At 42.2% G+C, this 23,750-nt stretch overlaps 1 protein-coding gene across 3 annotated transcripts; it reads left to right on the forward strand.

Moving 5' to 3' along the window:
- Window positions 1-51: 51 nt before the first annotated feature.
- On the forward strand, window positions 52-23,256 carry LOC114785621 (NACHT, LRR and PYD domains-containing protein 12-like). Of its 3 annotated transcripts, XM_028972039.1 has the most exons (11): window positions 52-191; window positions 940-1,000; window positions 1,074-1,105; window positions 2,321-2,591; window positions 8,088-8,419; window positions 12,081-13,944; window positions 17,304-17,477; window positions 17,744-17,911; window positions 18,463-18,636; window positions 21,790-21,836; window positions 21,963-23,256. In XM_028972039.1, exons 5-11 carry the CDS (start codon window positions 8,104-8,106, stop codon window positions 22,502-22,504), a joined length of 3,285 nt encoding a protein of 1,094 aa, XP_028827872.1. In that variant the 5' UTR covers window positions 52-191; window positions 940-1,000; window positions 1,074-1,105; window positions 2,321-2,591; window positions 8,088-8,103; the 3' UTR covers window positions 22,505-23,256. The 3 variants fall into 3 exon arrangements, with proteins under 3 accessions (XP_028827872.1, XP_028827874.1, XP_028827873.1); XM_028972040.1 differs by lacking the exons at window positions 52-191; window positions 940-1,000; window positions 1,074-1,105 and adding an exon at window positions 1,851-2,219; XM_028972041.1 differs by lacking the exons at window positions 940-1,000; window positions 1,074-1,105; window positions 2,321-2,591.
- The last annotated feature ends 494 nt before the right edge of the window (window positions 23,257-23,750 follow it).

A 23,750-nucleotide genomic window follows, 5' to 3' on the forward strand; every position in this document is an offset into this window, starting at 1 on the left:
GGAGCGCGTCTCTCCTGGGACCGCCCCTTCCTTTTTGAAGAATGTGACATCGTTTCGGAACGACGTGGGTACGAGACGCGACTTGTCCTGGCCGCGCTGGAGGAGAAGTTCAGTGGTGCAGGGTGGGCAGAAATGTGTTTTTAGAAGATCGGAGATCCTGGATCTTTCAGAACCGGGTCGTCATGCTGATGGTAATTAGAATTTCTTTTCTTTCTCCAGCTGAAATGCTGAATGGTTCTGATGTTAAAGAGCAGCGTGTTACACAATACTTGCACTTTGCTTCTGCTTTTTTCTCTTCTGTGCTTCCACTTTCGTTGAAATGCTCGCAGCTGGAGCACCTTTAGAGGGCGCTGCTGTTAATAATTAGATATTAATAATCATGGTCGGATATCTGGTTTATAATCTGGTACTTTTATACGTTTTAAAGTAATTTTATACTTCTATTAAATACTCTTTTTTCTAGATAAGACGTTTGCCTGAGACTTTCACCTGTAATGTATGATGGTTAATTCAATCAGAAAACAAAGTAAAAAAAACATTTGAACACATTGAACACATTGGTAAAAAAAGTGTAAAAAGTTTATTAATCAAAAATGTATACTATATACACAGCCGGTGTTGAATGAACCCTGCAGTCTTCTATACTTTATAGACACGCTTTATTAGAATCCAAATTAACCAGAGCAAGTCCTATGTTGCAGCCTTATTCCAAAATGTATTAAATTCATTTTTCGATCCAAATTCTACACACAGCACCCTATAATGACAATGTGAAAAAAAGTTTACTTGAGACTTTTGCCAATTTATTAAAAATAAAAAAAACTGAGAGCTCACATGTACATAAGTATGCCATGAAGAAAAAATGTACATGTACATAAAAATGCCATGAATCTCAGGTGCCTCCTGTTTCTCATGATCATTCTTGAGATGTTTCTGCAGTTTAATTGGAGTCCAGATGTGGAAAAAACAAAGATTGTCTCGAGGCACAAATCTGGAGAAGGTAACAGGGCCCATTTCCTCATAAGTAATCCAAGCATGTTTGCTGATATATAATTTATTTCTGTTTTGTACAGTTGTTGAAGTTGGACAGTGGCAGTGAAATCAAGTAAGAAATTAGACATGAAGCCTCCCAGGATTCTGTCTCAATGTGAGAATGTGTCTGTATAAAAATGTGATGCTTTCTGTTCCTTCCCCATGATGGATATATTATTTACTGGGATATTACTGGTCTGCCTGTTGTTCATGGCCGGTAGGCGACACTGTGGGTTCTATTTACACACCAACATTTATTTATTATAAAGCCCAAAATCACATACATACGTCTCAATGGGCTTTAACAGGTCCTACAGTTGACACCGCGACACTTGACCCTTCTGCACACAATGAAAAACTCCACACAAAAGAAAGGAAGAAACGTTGGGAAGGAGTGATACAGAGAGGGACGCCCTTCCAGGGTAGAGTGAGCCTGCAGATGGTGACAGTGCAGGGCTGGTGATGATTTGTCCAAGAAGAGAAAAAGTCCTACAGTTATAGAGGTGGACAAGTCCCAGTGTAGTATAGAGCATCTGTCCATGCTTGGAGGTGCTGGACAGGGCAGAGTAGGTCAAGCAGCAGTAAACCGGATTTGCTGGTCCTGAGGTTTCTGTACTTGGAGAACAGGGATCCAGTCGAGTGTTTGAAAGACCACCAACAACAACAACAACATTTATTTCTTATATAGCCCAAAATCACATACAGTATGTCTCAATGGGCTTTGACAGGCCCTACAGTTGACACCCCCTACACTTGACCCTTCTGCACACAAGGAAAAACTCTACACAAAAAAAACTCTAGGAGAGAGAAAAAAGGAAAGGAAGAAACGTTGGGAAGGAGTGATACAGAGAGGGACCCCCTTCCAGGGTAGAGTGAGCCTGCAAATGGTGTCAGTGCAGGGTTGGTGATGATTTGTCCAAGAAGAGAAAAAGTCCTACAGTTATAGAGGTGGACAAGTCCCAGTGTAGTATAGAGCATCTGTCCATGTTTGGAGGTGCTGGACAGGGCAGAGTAGGTCAAGCAGCAGTAAACCGGATTTGCTGGTCCTGAGGTTTCTGTACTTGGAGAACAGGGATCCAGTCGAGTGTTTGAAAGACCATCATACAATTATACTGAAGTGCCAGATCCTGGATTTCAAAATCCAGATCATTTTATCCAGATTAAATTGTCTGGACAACTGGGCCCAGGTGAGCACCATATTGAACCTACTGAGATTTCACTCAGGCTTTAATTGTAAATTCTGACGGCATAATGGCTCTATGGTGTTAACATTGACACTGAATGGCAGGAAATAAGGAATCATTCCGACATCAGAGGATGGTTTGCATGAATCTTGCTGCTGTGAACTATGCGCGCTCCTGTGATAAGGGGCGTGTCTCTCCTGGGACCCCCTCCTTCCTTGAAGAAGAATGTGAAATCTTTTCGGAACGACGTGGGTACGAGACACGACTTGTCCTGGCCGCGCTGGAGGAGAAGCGCAGTGGTGCAGGGTGGGCAGAAATGTGTTTTTAGAAGATCGGAGATCCTGGATCTTTCAGAACCGGGTCGTCATGTTGATGGTAATTAGAATTTATTTTCTTTCTCCAGTTGAAATGTTGAATGGTTCTGACTTTAAAGAGTAGAGTGTTACACAATATTTGATATATGTTTGTAGTACATGTAGAATATTTATTTATCGTAATAACTATGTAGGCTATAAAATGTAAGAAAAAAGTAAGAAAAATAAACAGGCAATAATTGAACACATTGATAAAAGTGTAAAAAGTGTATTAATCAAACATATATACTATATACACAGCACTAAAATATCAACCAAGAAAGTTATTATATACGAACTTCCTAATTTTTCTAAATGTATGGCAAATAAGCCAGTGTTGAATCAACACTGCAATCTTCTATACTTTATAGACACGCTTTATTAGAATCCAAATTAACCAGAGCAAGTCCTATGTTGCAGCCTTATTCCAACATGGATTAAATTCATTTTTTTGCCAAAATTCTACACACAACATCCTATAATGACAATATGGAGAAAAAAAAATTGTACATAAGTATTCTCAGCCTTTGCCATGAAGCTCAAAATTGATCTCAGGCCTCCAAGGTTAAAATTACCAGGACTCTTTTAGAGCTGGCCGGCCACCTAAACTAAGGTGATCGAGGGAGAAGGACCTTGGCCAGAGAAGTAGACCAACAACTCGACAGTCACTCTGTGGAGCTCCAGAGGTCCTTTGTGGACAGAGCAGAATTTTCTAGAACAACAACCATCTCAATCCATCTATCAGGCGTGTATGGCAGAGTGGACAGACGGAAGCAACACCTTATTAAAGTGAAGTGATTGTGCATTTAACCCATCACCCTGGGGCAGCCATGACAGGTGCCCGGGGAGCAGTGAGTGGGGACGGGGGACCTCAGTGGCACCTTGGCAGATCGTGATTTGAACCAGCAATCTTCTGATTACGAGGCCGCTTCCTTAACCACTAGGCCACCACTGCCCCTTATTATTATATATTATATAAAAGGCACCTGAAGGACACAAAGATTAAAGTCTTTGGTATAAAGACTTAATCATCACCAGGTCAATAACATCCCTGCAGGAGACTAGTCAGGATGGATGGAAAGATGACTGCAGCACGTACAGGGACAACCTGGATGAAAACCTGCTCCAGAGCGCTCTTCAACTCCAACTGACTGTTCTTCTTTCAGGAGGACAACGACCCAAAGCACACAGTCAAAATATCAAAGGTGTGGGTTCAGGACAATTTCGTGAATGTCCAATCTACAACTTATGAATTTGCAACCCCTGTTCGGTTTCCTTCTCCCGCACAGCACGGCTGTCACGTTCAGATCCCCACTTGGCTGCTTCATATTGCATCTGACGTTCTCGCTCATTTTTAATTCAATTTCAAAGACGCTACCGGCTGCAGACTCCGGAGATGCCTGACCGCGCCACAATGACATTAATGCCCAGTAAACCCTGTTCTACTGCTTTAAAAAGAGATTCCTTCAACTTTTTATCCTTACTCGTGAACTCAATCGCATATTTATCTGCAATTTGCAACAAGTTCTCTTTGGTGCAACGCAACAGAAGTTCGTACGATGGGCTCTGAATGAACTCGTCTGCCAACGATATGTTAAAATCCCCAAACACACACCAACAAAACAACAAATGCGCTCCGATGGAGGAGTTACGAATATCCGGCCATAGACACCTAATTTACCAGAGTTCCCAACGAATGCTGAACGTGCTTCTTCCCAAAAATAAAAACAGATGTTCTGGAGAGAGACAAAATATCCCTGAGAGAAAAACAGAGAACAAATCCCGGACGAGCCCCCAATTTTGTTACGAGACAGTCTAGGGGTACAGCCCATAACAAAAGAAAAGGTGGATGGTACGGCAAGTGCTGCGCCGAAAAAGGAACATGAGGTCCATTTTATTCTGGCTGTCCACAGCAGGAAAATGTGGGCTCAATTTGCAATCACCAGGCATCTACAAAAACCAGGACGTAACACCAGCCAGAGCACAGACTTGAATCTGATCGAACATCTCTGGTGAGATCCTAAAATGTCTGTGCACCAACACTTCCCAACCAACCTGATGCAGCTTGAGAGCTGCTGCAAAGAGGAAGGGGCCAAACTGGCCAAGGATAGGTGTACCAAGCTTGTGGCATCATATTAAAAAAGGCTGTAATTGCTTATATACATTTGATTTTTTTTTTTTTTTTTTTTTTTATAAATTGGCAAAATCCTCAAACTTTTTTCACATTGATATTATGGAGTTTTGTGTGTAGAATTTAATCAATTTTGGAATATAACTGTAACATAATAAGTGATGCTTTGTGGATACTTTCCAAAATTAACTGTATGTAGGTGCCATGTTGGTTCGGGAATGAGGCGCAGAAGAGGGAAGTCATTATGACCAAAAATTTATTAACGACAGAAAAACAGCATGAGTGCCAAAAAGAATAGAAAAGGGGAGAATAAAAACGAACCCATAGGCGTGTGGCGATTGCCAGGTACAGAAAGTCGAGTTAAGTTGGGGTCCATATTACTGGCCTGTGGCAACGTACTGCATTTAACAGGTCCTGATGGCTACTGGTCTATAGGAATCAGCTGAGAGCCACCAGGATGGCCCGCTGTGTGCATCCAGCAGCCTCCAATTTTGATGGAACACAAGAAGAAATTGAAAAATCTAATGCCTGCCTAAATAAAACCCAACTGATTTCAGCCATCTGAAAGGGACAAAATATTGGCAATAACCAATTTGTAGTACAGTATCTTGACCATTAACAAACCAAAAAAGATATTTATGGACAAAAATCTGTCATTTTGTGCCACTTTTGGTGCCATAAGAGACTTCTTAGGCCCAAAACTATAAAACTCATCTGTATAAAGCGAAGCTGTGCAGCCACAATTTTGGTGTCTTTAGCTTTAGCTCAGTATGATAAGCAAGGAAATGTAAATTGACTACGTTCTGAGGAAGGACACGTCACACCTCGCCTTTCATCTGCATCAGAGCATGAACATGTTGAACCATCCCAACTTTCTCATCAATACTGGGCAGGAAACTGCAAGCTGCAGGCGATTTTTCTGTGTGTAGTAAACTGACAGAAAGGCCATATGAATGTGGAGTAGAGCTGCAACTATCAAATATTTTTGGAATCGAGTATTCTTTCGATTTTTTCATTGACCGAGTAATCGGATAAGTCATACTTTTGCGTTTTTAAACAAGTGTGTTATGCAACATGAAAATCCTCTTTAAATGAGCAAGCGTTTGGCTGTTATTCCTCACAAAAGGAATATACTCAATACTTTTATTAGATCAAAGCTTAAAACCTTTGGGTTACTGGTTCCAGAACTAGTGCTGCACGATTAATCTAATTGCAATCATAATCGCAATGTCAGTCTGTGCGATTACATGAATGCAAAAAGATGCGATATAAATGATTAGTACATGGATTGAATCGGCAACATATCACTCATTCTCTCAAAGTTTGCGAGCTGACTGAAGTCTCACTTCAGTCGAATGTGACGTGTTCGGTCACATGACTTTCGATTCGGTTCAATGGAGACCTCAGATTCGTGACTCACATAGACATATGGGTACGTCACGTCGCCGCCATATTGCGATAGCTCTGCTGTGGCGTGAAGCATATACATGTCTATGGAGAGAAGTGCATAAAAATGCCTCACTCTTGTGCTGCTTGGGGCTGTACAAACCGCTGTACGCTCCAAACCAGATCCCAGGGGATTACATTTCATAGGTAAGGCTGGACAATTGTTTTGAATATATTTGGCCATTATAAAATACAGTTTTATAAGTCTTAACCTTAGCTAAGCTAGGCTAAGCTAGCGAAGCTATGCATTCCTGTGTTCAAGTCAGCCTCCAAACAATGTTTTGGCTAAACGTAGGCATTAACTATTTAGACTGTTCTTAGCTGTTTAGTTAACTTTTCTCAAACTTTCCTAAAGGTTTCCTAAAGAAATTCACCTCATTTTACAAATCTTAACCTTAGCTAAGCTAGCAAAGCTATGCATCCCTGTGTTCAAGTCAGCCTCCAAACAACGTTTTGGTTAAACGTAAGATCTCAATAATTGCAATATGTCTTTTTTCCACAAATCGTGCAGCCCTATCCAGAACTAAGCCCATTTAATTAGTCTTTCTGTGAAACATTCATGATGTACATGAAAAAAATCTATGAAACATAGGTTAGCCTATTTGTACTTAGTTTTATTTTAATTAAAACAAGGAAAACGGGGTGTACTCCCTGCTATAGCCCATCTGAGGATAAAGAGAAAAAAGCATAAAGGTACAAAATAGTAAAAAGAAAATATAAATAAACAATTCAACTATTACTAATAATCCAACTTAAACAATACAGTTCAGTTTCCAGTTGTATCCAGATGAGGTAGGTTGGTAGAATGTTTGTCTTTGTGCAATGCTATGTGTAAAATATATATAGAGAGAGAGAGAGAGAAAATTTGTGTTAGTGAATGTGTGTGCAATGCATGTGCAAGCCTGCGCCGCTGTCATGTACAACAAATGCTATAAACTATATGCTAATGAATGTAGATTAGTCCATCTGTTGCATTTATTATTACTACCTTATGTATGGGGAAGGTGTGTTTTGAAATGTAACCTCTCAGAGAGAGTGTGTGTGTGTGTGTGTGTGTGTGTGTGTGTGTGTGTGTGTGTGTGGTGTATTTGCTTTCTTGCTACTTATCATGCCTCGTCACTATCGACACATAACACAAATCATGTACGTTCTAAGAAGCTAATGTTAGTTAGCAATCGTAAAAGTACGATACCTTGTAGAAGCTCCGAGTCGCTTGGAGAAGTGCGGTTTACTTGAGGATTTGTTCTGTTCAGGTGCTGTAGTTTTGACAAAGTACTTTTATGGTAAACCAGGTCCGTTTTACAGTGTATACACCGCACAACGTTGTTCACCTTACGCAAAATGGTCCCACACTTTAGACATTTTATGGCTTTTACGCACACCGATATCTTCATTTCCCGCCAATGAATCATGCCTCCTTATATCTTTGAAATGCGCTTCAGTTAAAACAATCCATGTAGAACAATGATTCCGGTGCTGCGCAGCTCCATGGGATGGACTTTGGTGACAAATTAAATGAAGCCTCAAGGCAAAGAATTTTCGTCAAACATGTTTTGTAATTGAATCATTCGAGTTATTCAAATAATCGTTTCAGCCCTAATGTGAAGGTTCCTGCTGAATGTTCTGAGACTTTTCTGGAGAGGTTTTATTCATTTATTACCTTGCCGTACACTGGACAAGATAAAAAACAGCATTAAACGCATTCAGTGAAATTTGTCCTCTGTATTTAACCCATCACCCTGAGTGAGCAGTGGGCAGCCATGACAGGCGCCCGGGGAGCAGTGTGTGGGGACGGTGCTTTACTCAGTGGCACCTTGGTGGACCAAGATTCGAACCCGTGACTTTCCAATTACGAGTCTGCTTCCTTACCCGCTAGGCCACCATTGCCCCCTGTTAAACTAGGTAAACTAGATAAACTAAAATTTTGATTTCTTTCCACAGAGCAACGGACATTGAAATGATGGCATTCACCAGTGGCAAACATCTAAGTCTTCTCTTCAGGGTTCTGGAGGACTTGAAAACTTCTGAAATAAAGAAGTTTTGCCTCTATTTGAGCGAAAGCACACTAGAAGGCTTCAAACCAATTCCTAGAGGAAAACTAGAAAACTATGACGTAAATAACGTTGTGAATCAGATGAGCGAAGCCTACGGAATTGAAAGATCCCTTACATTCACATTGCACATTCTAAAATTAATGAATTGCAATGGACCTGCTGACACCCTTGAAAAATCCCTCCAGGAGATGTCTTATAACCTTGGAAAGCATAAACTGGGTGAGTCCCAATAAACGCATCTGAAGAAATGTAAAGTATTTGATGCTGCCCAAGTCAGCTGCTCATGTGTTTATGGGCTGATATTTGTTCCAGTAGAAACTGAATTTGAATTGCACAAAGTGAATTTCCATTGTTTGGAATTAATTTATTTGAATCTGAATCCCAATGACAGTAAAACTGCATTTTTACATCCCTAAAATGTTATGCAAATTAGATTTTCCAATTTCAGTTTCAGTTTTCATAATTCACAATCCGGATCCTTATGGAAAAGCAATGGACGCAGATTCCCAAGCGAGCTCATTTCCATGTTTTACATCAGAGCAGCTTGCAGTGAAGTGGAACTTCCTGCAGGAAATGCGCGTGCCAACTGGTGTAAATGAGTGTCCACTTGAGACATGATCTAAAACATGCAGCACCTCTGCGACGATTTGTACAGACTTGCTGCTTGTGTTTGATCAGGACATGCTTATGTTAACTACCATTGAACCTGGTCAACCTGCACAGACATGGTCAACCTGGTCAACCTTCACATAAAGACATTAACAAGGTTGTGGTCTGATGGAACATAACCAGCAGGTAGACGTGCGGCAGGAACCTTCCATACAAAAGGTTCGGTCAGTCTGTGGTGTAGCAGTACAAATTGTCACTGAGGTGCAGTGGTGGAATGTAACAAAGTATTTGTACTTCGTTACTGTACTCAAGTACATTTTTACGTAACTGTACTTTACTTAAGTAAAAATAATAATGCATACTTTTTTATTTTACTCCACTACATTTTGCGGCAATTATCTGTACTTTCTACTCCACTACATTTCTACAATTTATGCCGTTACTCGTTACATTTTATGAACACAATTTCCTCAAAATCTTGCATGAAAAAATAGTTCGCCTATTGCGTTGTTTGCCATTTCCTACCAATCAGGCTTTATTAGCTCCAATGATGGCAGAGCGCGCGTCAGTTAGCAGCCCGAGCTGGTAGACGAGACATTCAACATGGACCCAGAGCTGCATCTACTGAGCTCTGAATCACAAAGAAATCCTGGGCCGGATTTAAGAAATTTATTTGAGTATAAAGGAGCAAAGAATGAGTCCTTGCGATTTCTTTGCATCCCATGCCTGCCTTAACATAAAGAATTGTTGGCATTTAAAAACTCCCGTTTGAAAAAACATATAGAGGTAAGCTATGCTATGGTATGCTATGCTTTTGGGTATGTTATGACATGTTATGATACTATTATCTAGCGAAATGTATGCTGACATACAGAAATAGTATAAAAATCACGCCAGTGTAGCTTCATTATTTTTTTTAACACGGTGGTACGATAAAACTGGTTTATTAGCTCAGAGAAGATAGCTTAATGTCTTTGCTAGCATAATGTCCAGCTCAGTGTTGTGCCAGTTCACACTGAAAAAGAACTAGTTCACGTTTGTTCTTAAGTTTTTTTTTTCGGACTCAAAGCACCAGCCATGCTAGCCTGTAACCAGCAAACTTTAAAACGTGAGTGTCTTTCAGTCTCGCCAGAGTGAACGTCACTCACGTTCACGTTCATAATTTGTAAACTGATTCGTTCAGTTCAGCGTTCATGCACAACACTGGTCCAGTTTGGCTGGAAGAGGTGCTTTCCGCCTGTTTCACAATCAGTAGTCATCTCTGACTAGAGATGTGATCACAATAGACCAACACTCCTGTATTTCCTGGGTTTCTCACATATTTCAGGACCCCCTCCAATTTGGTTTTGTATTCAGTTAAATGCAATCTCTCGTAATTGTAAGGTTTATATAAATAGTTTAACACAGTAAATAGGTCTAATAATGTACTTGATTGAGCTAGTTACTTTGTTACCACTGGTGTTGGTTACTATTGTGTTTCCCTTTTGCTGCTCTTAACAGAAGTGTTGAATAGTTTAGCAAGTACATAAATGATTTAAAGATATGTCATTCCCTGATTGGTTTATCTTAAATTAGTGGGTAATACCTAGTAGATAACTTGTCATCCACATAATTCTAAGGTACACACAGTATTATGCACGCACAAAAAGCACACCAAACTTTCCAATACACATATACTGTATAATTGCTTGTAATTATTACGAGCAATGACATCAGTACAGGCATAAGTCAGTATATGTACTATGCCTTTACAAAATGGCACACCCCAGATGTTGAGACAAACCATTGTGTGAGTACTTTTACTTAAAAAAATACTTTAAAGTAAATTTAAAAGTAAGTACTTAGGACTTTTACTTAAGCAAGATTGCTTAAGTAAATGTAGTTGATGTAGCACTTCTATTTTTACTTGAGTACATATTTTGCAGGTTACTTGTACTTGTACTAAGCTTCAGTACTTCCTCCACCACTGCTGAGGTGTTGCCGCATTTTAGATCGTGTCTCCCGAGTGGACGCTCCTTTACTGTTTTTCCCACCAGTGCTCTTGTTCTCTTGTTGCACCCCCAAAAAAAGGTATATATGGAGGTACATTTGTGCCACTTTGAAGAAACATTCTGTGCACAGAAAGTACGACTACAAAGTCAATCATCGACCTGCGACCTAAGCTGCCCTGGTACCAAGTGTACTGATGGGCATCCTTATATTCGAACATGGTGTTCGTTATGGCCAAACTGTGGCTTGCAATAACGAAACACCACTCGAGTCCAGATCTGTTCCTCCCAATCATGCCCCTCCAGGTCATGCTGTCATTGCCCATGTGAGCATTGAAGTCCCCCAGCAGGACAATGGAGTCCCCAGTCGGAGCACTATCTAGCGCTCATCCCAGGGACTCCCAAATGCGTGGGTACTCTGACCTGTTATTCGGCGCAAACAACAGTCAGGTCCCATTCCCCGAGCCGAAGGCACAGGGAAGCTACCCTCTCGTCCCCCGGGGTAAACCCGATCAAACAGGCTTAGAGTCTTGGGGCCAATAAAAAGCCAACCCCCAGCCCTCCGCCTCTCACCCAGAGCAACTTGTGCAAAGGAGAGTGTCCAACCTCTCTCAAGGACTTGGGTTCCAGAGCCAATGCTATGTGTCGAGGTGAGTCCGACTATATCTAGCCGGTACCGCTCAACCTCTTCTACAAGCTTCAGCTCCTTCCCCATCCAGAGAGGTGACGTTCCATGTCCCAATAGCCAGTTTCCTTGTCCAGGGATCGGACCACCAAAGCTCCTGCCTCGGTCTGCCACCCGATCCACATTGCAATAGACCCTTCATGTTCCTCCTGCGGGTTGTTGGTCCACAATTGGATGAGCGTATGTATCCAATTCAGGCTGGTCCCGATGGATCCCCATGGGGTGGGACCTCAGTAACCCTCCGGGCTGGGTACACTGACTCTTTGTATTTCCTTCCATTAAAGGTCTTCTGAACCTTCTTTGCCTCACCTATGACCAATTTGTCATGGGAGACTCTACCATGGTGCCCCAGACAACATAGCTCCTAGGATCATTTGGGCCCTCAAACACCTCCACCACTATGACACATTGTAATAATAATCACTAGATTAATAGTTAAAAAAAACAATAAAATGTAAAATAGTAAAAATGACGTTTCAATTTCATTCAAACTCTACTGGCACAAATATTAGCCCATAAACATGCTCTATTCCTAAATCCACCGGTATGTGCATTAATAAAAACTGGTCTTTATTAAACCATATTCCTCTTTTGAAAGATGACACAGACATCCTCCATGATGTCACAATGACCAATAAAGAAATAATGAAGAGGAAATTTGAACACGTTTCTGAAGTCACCATGAAGGGAGGAACTCAGATCCACCTGGACAGCATTTATACAGAACTGCACATCACAGAGGGAGAGAGTGAAGGAGTGAATAAAGAACATGAGATTTGGCACATTGAAAACACAGACAGGAGACCAACACAAAGCACAGTCATCAAGTCCAACGACATCTTCAAGCCCTTACCTGGACAAAGGAAAACGATCAGAACTGTCATGACCAAAGGTGTTGCTGGGATTGGAAAAACTGTGTCTGTTCAGAAGTTTGTTCTTGACTGGGCAGAAGGGGAAGCAAACCAAGACAAAGACTTCATGTTTGTTCTTCCTTTCAGGGAACTCAATTTAATAAAAGATGATCGGTACAGTTTCCACACTCTCCTGATTTACTGCTACCCTGAACTTAAACATCTGCAAGCTCCAGAGATACAAGACGTGATGTATAAGAAGTCCAGGATTGTCATTATCCTTGATGGTCTGGATGAAAGCAGACTTCTGTTGCATTTGCCATCTAAAGAGAAGCTGTGTGATGCACTACAGGAATCCTGTGTGGAAATCCTGCTATCAAACCTCATTCAAGGGAATCTGCTGCCATCTGCATTCATCTGGATAACCACCCGACCAGCAGCGGCCAAACAGGTTCCTGAAGATTACATCAGCCAGAGAACTGAAATACGAGGGTTCACTGACAAACAGAAAGAAGAATATTTCAAGAAGAGGATCCGTGAGGACCAAGCAGAGAACATCATCTCACACATCAAGACATCACGAAGTCTGTACATTATGTGCCACATTCCAGTCTTCTGCTCCATTTTGGTGACCGTACTTGAGGGCATGTTGGTCCATGATGACTTAGAGGAGAAGCCCAAAACTCTGACTGAAGTGTTCATCTACTTCCTGCTCATTCAGTCAAAAAACAAGGAAAAGAAATATGAAGGGAGGAATGAAGTAGACAGAGAAAAAGTCCTGGAGTCCAACAAAGCAATGATTTTAAAGTTGGCTAAATTATCGTTTGAGCAACTTCAGAAAGGCAAAATCCTGTTTACAGAAAAAGACTTGAAGCAGTGCGGCATTGATGTCACAGATGCCGCAGTGCATTGTGGGATGTGCACTGAAATCTTCAAGGAAGACGCCAAGTTCTTCAAAGCAAAACTCTACTGTTTTGTCCACCTGACTGTTCAAGAGTTCCTTGCTGCTTTGTACGTGTTTTACTGCTATGTGAGCAGGAACATGAAGGCGCTGAAATCTCTTCACACAATAAAATGGAAGGTTTCATTTGACAAATTGCTCAAGGCTGCTGTGGACCAATCTGTAAAGAGTCAAAATGGACATCTGGATCTTTTCCTCCGTTTCCTTCTTGGAATCTCACTGGAGTCCAACCAGAGTCTTTTACAAGGTCTCCTGCCCAAAACAGAGAATAGCTCAGAGTGTCTCCAAAAAACAAGCCAGCACATCAAGAAGATGATTAGCAATGAGGAGACTCAGGAAAGTTCTAAAGTCTTTGTCATAAGACTTTTTAGAAGGCGCTACACTAAAACCAAAAAAGTCGGAATCTCCACCGAAAGAGCCATGAATCTTCTGCTGTGTCTCCTTGAAATGAAAGACACTTCACTGCACAATGAGATTGATTCGTACGTGAAATCAGGTGATAAACTCTCACCTGCCCACTGCTCAGCCCTGGCCTACATGATCCTGGTCTCAGAGGATGTGCTGGATGAGTTTGACTTGAAGAAATACAACACTGATGACGAGGGCCGTGAGAGACTGATCATTGCCGTGAGGAACAGCAGAAAGGCTCGGTGAGTACCAGACTGGTAAATATATGGTACAATGCAGAGGTTTTGCACAGTTGTGAAAAAACTAGGTTAATTTGTGACATACTGCTGGTACTAGGTCTGTGAGTTTAGGTGGCAGGGCAGCAGTGGACGGGGAGAGGGGAAGATGTGGTCTGGGTGCAGCAGTCAGTGTAGTCAGGGCCCTCCCTCCTGTTCAGTTTTGGCTGGTTCTATGGCAGCCATGGGTAGCCAAGAACAACAGGGTCTCCTCCCATTATTGTGGTCAGTAGTCAGGCGCAGGGGGTCCTTTTAAACTCAAGATGACCCGAGCCTAGCAGGTGTCCATCTAAGGCTTGAACGTCCATCAGATTGAGTCGATGAGTGTATGCTCCTGGTAACCAGGTGTGGGGCCTGGGGTCTGTGGTTTGGGCGCCTGTGGTTTGGGCGCTCCTTGGGGGGGGGGGTGAGGTCATGAGGTGTTGCAAACCAGGTAATTGGCAAGTCATGTAATGTGAGCAACCAGTTATTTACAGACACAGAAACAGTTTTGTACGAGGCTAAAACCTTGGTGAGGAACAGCCATACTCTGCTACCAAGGTGAGGTTGTGGAATACAGTTTCATGATAGACCAAGCACCATGGCAAGGCTGAACAGAGTGACAAAACAGAAGGTTTGAGCGAGGTCTGTAATTTTCAACATATGTACACTTAATCTGACCCTCACCCACCTGGACAATAAGAAAGAAAGTGAAAGTGAAGTGACTGTCAATGTGAAACACTGCAGAACAGCACATGGTGACACAATGAAATGTGTCCTCTGCTTTTAACCATCACCCTTGGTGAGCTTTGGGCAGCCATGTGTGGGGTGTGTGTGGGGACGGTGCTTTGCTCAGTGGCACCCCGGTGGCAACTTGGCAGATTGGGATTCGAACCTTCGACAACCTCCTGATTACGAAGCCACTTTCTTAACCTCTAGGCCACCACTGCCGAGGACTGCCATAAAGACGCAGCATTCAACACCATCATTCCGCAGCACCTGGTCGAGAAGCTGAACCTACAGAGGGGAGGTGCAACAACTGATGATCTGGTGTAAGATCAACAAGCTGTTTCTGAACGTGGGCCAAATTAAAGAAATAGTTGTTGACTTCAGAAGAGAACAGAGGGACCACTCTCAACTGAACATTGACAGTTCTTGTGTGCAGATCATCAAGAACACAAAGTTCCTCTGTGTTCATTTAGAGGAGAACCTCTCCTGGAATCTCAACACAAGCTCAACAGCCAAGGAGGTCGCAGGCTGATGAAAGCCTGTCTTCCAACCCCCATCCTCACCACCTTCTATGGAGGAACTATTGAGAGTATTCTGACCAGCTGCATCACTGCCTGGTTTGGGAACTGAACCATATAGGACCGCAAGACCCTACAGCAGGTAATGAGGACAGCTGAGAAGATCATTGGAGTCTTTCTTCCCTCTATAATGGACATTTACCACACACGCTGCATCAGGAAAGCCGCTAGCATTGTGAAGGACTCTACACATCCTTCACATGCACTCTTCACCCTCCTACCATCCGGGAAAAGGTACCGAAGCGTTCGGGCCCTCACTGCCAGACTCTACAACAGCTTCATCCTACAGACCATCAGACACCTGAACACTCAGGGACTTTCCACTCTGGACTGACACACACACACACACACACTACCTCTGTTATATTGTTTGATTATCTATTTGTAATATCATCTATTAAGGCACTTTTCCATTTTGCACAGCAGTATTTACACTATTTTACTTGCACATTTATTATTCATTTCACCTGTTTAGTTCTGTCTGTCTCATTGTTGTCTACATGTTTTTTGTTACTCTTGAACTGTCTGTGTCCCGTTTGCACTTCATGTAGCCCAGTTTGTCGGTGTCGCATACGTGCACTTTATATCAGTGTGTAACTTTGTCTAATCGTTCAAATGTTCCAGGTAGGACCAGGTTCCAGAGAAACGTTATTTCGTTTCACTATATACTGTCTAACATGTATATAGCTGAAATGACAGTAAAGCTCATCTTCAACTTTTAAGCTGTAAAAAATTCAGGAAATCACATTGTATGATTTTCAATTAATTTATTTGTATAAAGGTGCAGAAAATAAGTATTTAACACCTACAAACAACCAAGAAGTTTGTCCTTCACAGACCTGTTGTTTCTTGTTTAAGAAGCTCTTCTATCCTTCACTTGTTTCCTGTATTAATGGCGCCTGTTTGAACTTGTTGTCGACACCTTCAAACAGTCAGACTCCAACTTCCACCATTGCTGTGAGCAGAGAGCTGTCTAAGGACAGCAGGGACGAGGTTGGCTCATCTCACTCTTGTCTACAATAGGCAAGCAGCTTGGCGAGAAGAGATGTTTGTCCTGGGGCTCCGTGCAAGATCAGACTCGCATGGGAACAGACTGACTGATCCGTATTAAGGACCTGGGGCCATGTGTTGTGAAAGTGAAGTGATTGTCATTGTGATACACAGCAGCACAGCACACTGTGACATGGTGAAATGTGTCCTCTGTATTTAATCATCACCCTTATTGAGCAGTGGGCACCATGACAGGTGCCCAGGGAGCAGTGTGTGGGGTCGCTGCTTTGCTCAGTGGCACCTTGGCGGATCGGGATTCGAACCGGTAACCTTCTGATTACGGGGCCACTTCCTTAACCACTAGGCCACCACTGGCCCTGTCCTTTGGGCAAAACCCTCCTTCCATCAGTAAAAAAGAAAAACAGAAACAGAATCTGTGCCAAGTGGACTTCCAGGGACAGTTCCTGTAATTTCATAACATGTTAGACGGTACATAGTGAAATGAAACCACGTTTCTCTGGAACCTGTGTGGTGGGAATTTTTTCATCTGAGGAACTGCAATGAAAAGAGGGTCAACTGATTTGATTGCCAAGTTTAATTTAACATGCGCATGGGGGGACTCGCAAGAACTCCCAAATCTTGATTACAGTTCACAAGCATTTATACCATTCTAGGTGGCGCAAGATATGAAAACAGCCTTTAACCGGTTAGAACTACGGTGCCGAACGAGGTCACAAAATCTTTCTTTTATCAGCTTCTGCGCAGCATAACACACTAAGTTTGGAAAACATTTTTTGCCTTGTGCGTCAGCTGTCTTCTGACTATTCCATGACCAAAGTTGAAACAAATCGAGTGTCCAGGCCTATACATTTTCCAATTCCAGAGTTAAACTAGTGACATGAATAATGAAGTAGTGCAAAATGGGACAGTAAAATATTAGATAACATTACTACTGATTGTAAGGTACTCTGAATAAGGACATCTGATAAACACTGTAAATGTAAATGCTTCTGGAAAAGATAAGCTCAAAATGACTTATTGTTTTAATAGACTGATTGGCTACAACCTCACTGAGGAGTCTTTCAAGAATCTGTCATCAGCACTGGAGTTATCAAATTCCAACCTAAGAGAACTGGACCTCAGTTACAATCACCTGCAGGATTTTGAAGTGCAGATGTTGTGTTCTGCATTATCCAGTCCAGACTGCAAACTGGAGCAAATGAGGTCAGTATCCTACAGTCTCTGGAGTAAACTTGTCCTACAACTATCCAACAGCATCTTATACATTTTCCCTTGTTGTTGCTGCTGAAATGAGAGAACTTGGGGTGAATAGTTAAAAACTCTTCATCCAGTGTTTTTGGCTTCATTTTGAAGTCGTGTTTGTTTGTCCAGAGGACTGTGTAAACCCAATGATTTGGAATTCTGCAGCATGATTAAAACATGTTCTTAAATGCAGTGACACATAATAAACTTTATTAATCCATCTTCAGTTTAAAGCAGTGTTCTTTCCAACACTGTGAAGTTCTGGCCTCAGTTCTGAACTCAGGCTCCTCCCACCTGAGACACCTGGACCTGAGTGACAACGACCTGCAGGATTCAGGAGTGGAGACACTTTCTACTGGAGTGGGGAGTCCACACTGTACACTGGAGACACTGAGGTGAGAGAAGAAGAATGTTGTGTATTAGTTTTATGGTTTTATTTTCCACGTTTGACACTGAAAGCAACTATAATGACCTATTCTGGACCAAGATTGGTACAAATATACTAATTTTAGTTTTTATTAGTCTTAGTCATGTTCATATTCATTTTAGTCTAGTCATATTTGTCAACTAAGGCATATTTTAGTCCATAAATTATCCATTAATATTTTTGTCTAGTTTTAGTCAGTGAAAATTGTATTGGATTTTTTTGTAATGCAATTGTATTTAACACAGTCGATGTAGTACAAGTACCAAGTAGAACAGACAAAACCAAACCACAATATAATAACACTATTAAACAAGACATCTAGTTTTCGTCAATGAAAATGAAGAGACACTATAGTATAGTTTTACGTCTCGTCTCATTATAATCATGTCAAAAAGGTTCATTGACAAAGATATTTCATCATGAATTTTGTTGACGAAAATCAACACTAGACACAAACATGCAAATGTAAGACTTCTTTACATGAACAATGAATGATTGTGTGAGTTTATTATCCTCCAGCTTGTCAGGCTGCTGCATCTCTGAACGTGGCTGTGAGTTTCTGTCTTCTGCTCTGAGTTCAAACCCCTCCTACCTGAGAGAGCTGGATCTGAGCTACAACCATCCAGGAGAAGCAGGAGTGAAGCTGCTTACTGCCAGACTGCAGGATCCACACTGCAAGCTGGAGAAGCTCAAGTAAGATCTGGGACTGACGTTTACACTGAACACTGTCAAGAAGTCATCATTACTGTGTTGGCATCTTTCTTTAAGATGGGCTTATGGCATTCGTCCTTGGAAGGGTAACATTTCTACAAGAATGTTTGTTTTGCCTTGGGGGTGAAATTCAGATACAATAAAACAGCTGTAACGAACTCCCTGTGAATCCTTGCTTTTACACTGAAAATTAGCCACCCTTATTAGCAACAACTGCAATAAAGCGTTCAACTTACAATGAGTCGTGTACAGTGTTGTGGAGGACTTGGCCACTCATCTTTGTAGAATTGTTGTAGCTCAGCCACATTGGAGGGTTTGTACATGAAATGCTTTTTAAGGTCATTCTGAATATGATTCAGGTTTTGGATCGTTGAAAGCAAAAGTGAATTTGTGAAGCACAGCAAGCACATTGCACAGGGACACACCAAAATGTGTCTTCTCCATCCAACCATCCCCTTAGTGAGCTATGGGCAGCTATGACAGGCGCCCAGGGAGCAGTGTGTAGGGCACAGGAGTGGCACCTTTGCGTTTTGGGGTTCGAACTGGCAACCTTCTTATTAGGGGACCACTTCTTTACCTTCTAGACTGCCACTGCCACTGCCATTGTCCTTCAGCAGAACCCAATTTTTTTAGCTTGAGGTCACATACAGATGGCCAGACATTCTTCTTCAGGATATTTTGGTAGATGGCAGAATTCATTCCTCCAGGTTCTGAAGAAGAAAAACAGACCAGATCATCACACTACCACCGCCATACTTGTTGATATGATGTCTTTCCTATAGTAGAGTCAAAACACTGATCTTAACTGAGGCCTGAAGTTTTTTGGATGTCGTTGTTGGGTCTTTTGGGACCTCTTGATTAAGTCGTTGCTGCACTCCTGGGAAGGTTCACCACTGTTCCATGTTTTCACCATTAGTGCATAATGCCTTTCACTGTGGTTTGCTGGAGTCCCAAAGCTTTATAAATGGCTTTATAACCTTTTCCATATTGATAGATCTCAAATACTTTCTTTTCATTTGTTCCTGGATCTTCCTCAGATCTCTGCATGACGTCTAGCTTTTGAGGATCTATTGGTCTACATCACTTTGTCAGGCAGGTTTTTTTTACATTTACGATTTGGCACGACGTGCTTTCGTGTTACCATCAGTGAAGTAATCAGTTTTGTTTCAAATCATGAATTCAATCAATTTATTTCACTTGGTAGTAGTTTTTCTTACATTAATCAGACTATAAGAAAGTTACAAGTTAGTCTAAGTATTCTCTAAAGAGGAAGGTCTGTCATTTGAAAATACTCTGGACAGAACAAGCATCTGAGTGGCCTATGTGGATAGATAAGATCCATCTGATATTGTAGAAGGCATCTACATGAGCAGAAAAGATCGGTAATGTAAGTCGAGAAGGAGAACTGGTTGTCTATAGTTACTCCAAGGTTGCATGCAGTTGGAGAAGGACAGATCTGAGAGATCTGTTCAGGTAGATGACAAGATCCTGATGAAGTGAAGAATCCATTTGAATGAATGTTAGTTTGGTTTTGGTGTGGAACATCTGAGGGAGGAAAAGAGAAGATTAGTTGTGTATCCCGTCCGCATAGCAGTGGTTTGATAACCCATGTGAGGAAATGAACTCACCAAGTGATCTTGTGTAGTGGGAGAACAGGAGAGGACAGAGTACTGAGCCCTGAGGGATGCCAGTGCAGAGTTATGCCACTCATGAAGGTAGGAAGCAAACCATTGCAATGCTCAGCCCCGAATTCCAATTTCAAGTCTCTTCAGGATGGATAGGAGAGTCTTCTGGTTAACTGTATCAAATGCTGTATAAAAATGGAACAGTGCAGTAATAGATAATATTTACTAAATGTAAAAGAGGTAGTGTGTGTGCGTGTGTGTGTCAGACCAAAAAGGATAGGAGGTTGAAGAGTGCATGTGAGTGGTGTGGAGTAAAGTCCTTCACAATGCTTCACAGCATTGTCCTCACTATCTGCTGTAGGGTATTGCGGTCCGATATGGTGCAGTTCCAAAACCAGACAGTGATACAGCTGGTTAGAATGCCCTCAATAGTCCCTCTATACAAGGTGATGAGGATGGGTGGTGGGAGACAGGCTTTCCTCAGCCTTTGCAGGAAATTAAGACAAACCAGGATGGAACCCAACACAACACACAGAAATCTCTCCTGTCAGGGAGTGTCTTCTTCCTTAACCACTATGGCCACTGAAGGCTGGCTGCCATGAATATTTTTGCTCATTCCTGGTCATTTCAGCCACGATCATACAAAACACACATGTTCTTCTTCTACTTTCAGCTGCTCCCATTAGGGATCACCACCCTTTCTTGACCTTACACTAGCAACGGATTCCTGAGGGATCCAAAGGTGCTCCCAAGGCAACTGAGAGAGTTCATCTCTACCAGGCCTTCCCCAGGGTCTCCACTCAGAGACCCTGGGCATGTGCAGTTCAACTCCAAAGCTTAATTTCATGCTCCCATATTTATGGGAACTGTTTGGGGACAACCCCTCTCCTGTTGCAACATAACTGCACTCCAGTTCACAAAGCAAGGTCCACAAGGACCTGGAACTGGGTGTTTGATGTGGAGGATCTTGACATTTAGTTACAGTAGTGACAGAGACAGTCCCCATGGACTTGTCTTGCTCAGGGATACCATGGTAGTAAGTGGGATTTGTGGTCTTCTGGTTCAGAGGCGAGTGTCTTACCCGCTAGGCTACTAGAGTGGAGTGGAGTGGACATCAGATCCTGTGTAACAGGGAAGAAATTAGGTGTGCTCCTGTGGAGAAGACTATTTATTAATCATGCTCTGCCATTGTTTTGTGAAGAAGGTGGCAAATAAGAAAAGAACACAAGAGACACTTGGTCGTCAGTGTCATCCATCTTCCCAGTGTCTTGCACCAGAACACAACGCTGTGTGTCCGGAGCTGTGGACCATGATCTGACAAATGCTTCTCTGGAAGAACAGTCAAAAATTTCCACAAACACACTTTATGGAAAGCAAACTCTATGAATTAAGTGTTGGTTAAAGTTCATGTGTGTAAAGGCAGGTGTCCCAATACATTTGGCACAAAAAGTTTTTTACATGAACACTGAAATTTTACACTATTCACGCCTGCATGTCTGTTTCCCTACAGCGTTGACCATGATGGAGAATGCTGGTTAAAGTCAGGCCTAAAGAAATGTAAGTGTATAAATATGGAATATTGACATTTTTCAGTACCAGTGCCACTTATTGGAAGTACGATTTGCTGTTTAGGACATTGATAAAGTAATATGTCAATCAATAATGTTCGTTTATTATCTGCAGATGCTTTTGAGTTCACGCTGGACCCCAACACAGCACACAAGAATCTGTCCCTGTCTTCCGGGCTGAGGACGGTGACTAGTGTGAAGAAGGAGCAGCCATGTCCTGATCACCCACACAGATTTAAGAGCTGGTTGCAGGTCCTGTGTACACAGAGCGTGTCTGGACGCTATTACTGGGAGGTGGAGTGGAGTGGGGACGACGGCGTCACTGTCGCCATGGTGACTGAAAATGTCAGGGGAGAAGTTGTGGGTGCTCCCAGTGTGTTTGGTCACAATGAAAAATCCTGGACCATGTTCTGTTGTAATAGTGGCTACACTGTGTGTCACGATAAAAAGAACATAAACATTCGTGCCCCGCCCTCCTGCTCCAACAGGGTAGGTGTGTATCTGGACTGGTCGGCCGGGACTCTGACCTTCTACAGCGTCTCCTCTGATAAACTGACCCACCTACACACGTTCCACTCCACATTCACTCAGCCCCTCTACCCAGGGTTTAGGTTGTCCAGTTCTGAGTCCTCAGTGACCCTGTGTCAGATAAATTAGTTTGCACGTAGGGACTGAGTTACAGGCTTTCTGCTGGATTGGTGACGTCTGGAAGATGTGATGGTGCTAGTAGCCTAGTGGGATAACACACTCGCCTATGAACCAGAAGACCCAGGCTCAAACCTCACTTACTACCACCGTGTCCCTGAGCAAGACACTTAACCCTGAGTGTCTCCAGGGGGGGACTGTCCCTGTAACTACTGATTGTAGGGCGCCTGGTAAATGCTGTAAATGTAAATGTGATGTCTGTGATACTCTTGAACTGGTCAGACTGGGAAGTGCCTTTACTCTGATCCAAGAAAAAATATTTTATATATGTTCTGTTGTACCCTCCTGGTTGTGGGTCAGTATGTTTTTGTGTCACAATATATATTATATAGTATGCATGCTTATTCCCTGTTTCTTTTGTCCCCAGTTAGACTTTAATTCTGCTTCTTTTTAATATTTCTAACGGATATAATTTGATATTAAAAATATTGGTTTATTTCTCTATATTATACCTTGTAACATTTATATTTTGTATGATTTTGTAGGGTGTGTTTGTGGAAAATATATGTCTGACCAATTTTACAGCTAATATCAGGTTTTGTGTCCGGGTGTAATGGAGAGATAAACCAGAGCAAACCAGAGGGTGCTAGTAGCCTAGTAGGGTGGTAGTAACCTAGTAGGGTAACACACTCGCCTATGAACCAGAAGACCCAGGTTCAAACCCCACTTACTACCACCGTGTCCCTGAGCAGGACACTTAACCCTGAGTGTCTCCAGGGGGGACTGTCCCTGTAACTACTTACTATGAACCAGAAGACCCAGGTTCAAACCCCACTTACTACCATCGTGTCCCTGAGCAAGACACTTAACCCTGAGTGTCTCCAGGGGGGGACTGTCCCTGTAACTACTGATTGTAAGTCGCTCTGGATAAGGGCGTTTGGAAAATGCTGTAAATGTAATTGTAAAATTTTTAATAAATCTAAGATTTCTCTTTACACTAATTAGCCATTATGAGTGTGTTTGTTGATTTTCTTGTAGTTAATTGAGCATTTATTGGATTATAGATCATCATGCTATTGCTACCAGTGGCTTCGGAGAGACCCATTCGTGATGAGTGTGGCTGCGAGCTGGGACTGATTATAGTGAAAGTGAAGTGACTGTCATGGTACACGGTGCACATGCAGCGGTTCTTCTTCTTCTGCTCCTCGAACAGCAAATGACGAGAAGACACTGAGAGATTGCTTAACCAAAAAAAAGC

This window comes from Denticeps clupeoides, chromosome 3 (assembly GCF_900700375.1).
Source record: "Denticeps clupeoides chromosome 3, fDenClu1.1, whole genome shotgun sequence".
NCBI lineage: Eukaryota > Metazoa > Chordata > Actinopteri > Clupeiformes > Denticipitidae > Denticeps > Denticeps clupeoides.

What these genes read in the sequence shown, in the direction of transcription:
- LOC114785621 (XM_028972039.1), top strand. Translation starts at nt 8,104, where the DNA reads ATGATGGCATTCACCAGTGGCAAACATCTAAGTCTTCTCTTCAGGGTT. An exon ending in AGGAACAGCAGAAAGGCTCG is followed by an intron (nt 13,945 to 17,303) that starts GTGAGTACCAGA and finishes TTGTTTTAATAG; the next exon opens with ACTGATTGGCTACAACCTCA. An exon ending in TGCAAGCTGGAGAAGCTCAA is followed by an intron (nt 18,637 to 21,789) that starts GTAAGATCTGGG and finishes GTTTCCCTACAG; the next exon opens with CGTTGACCATGATGGAGAAT.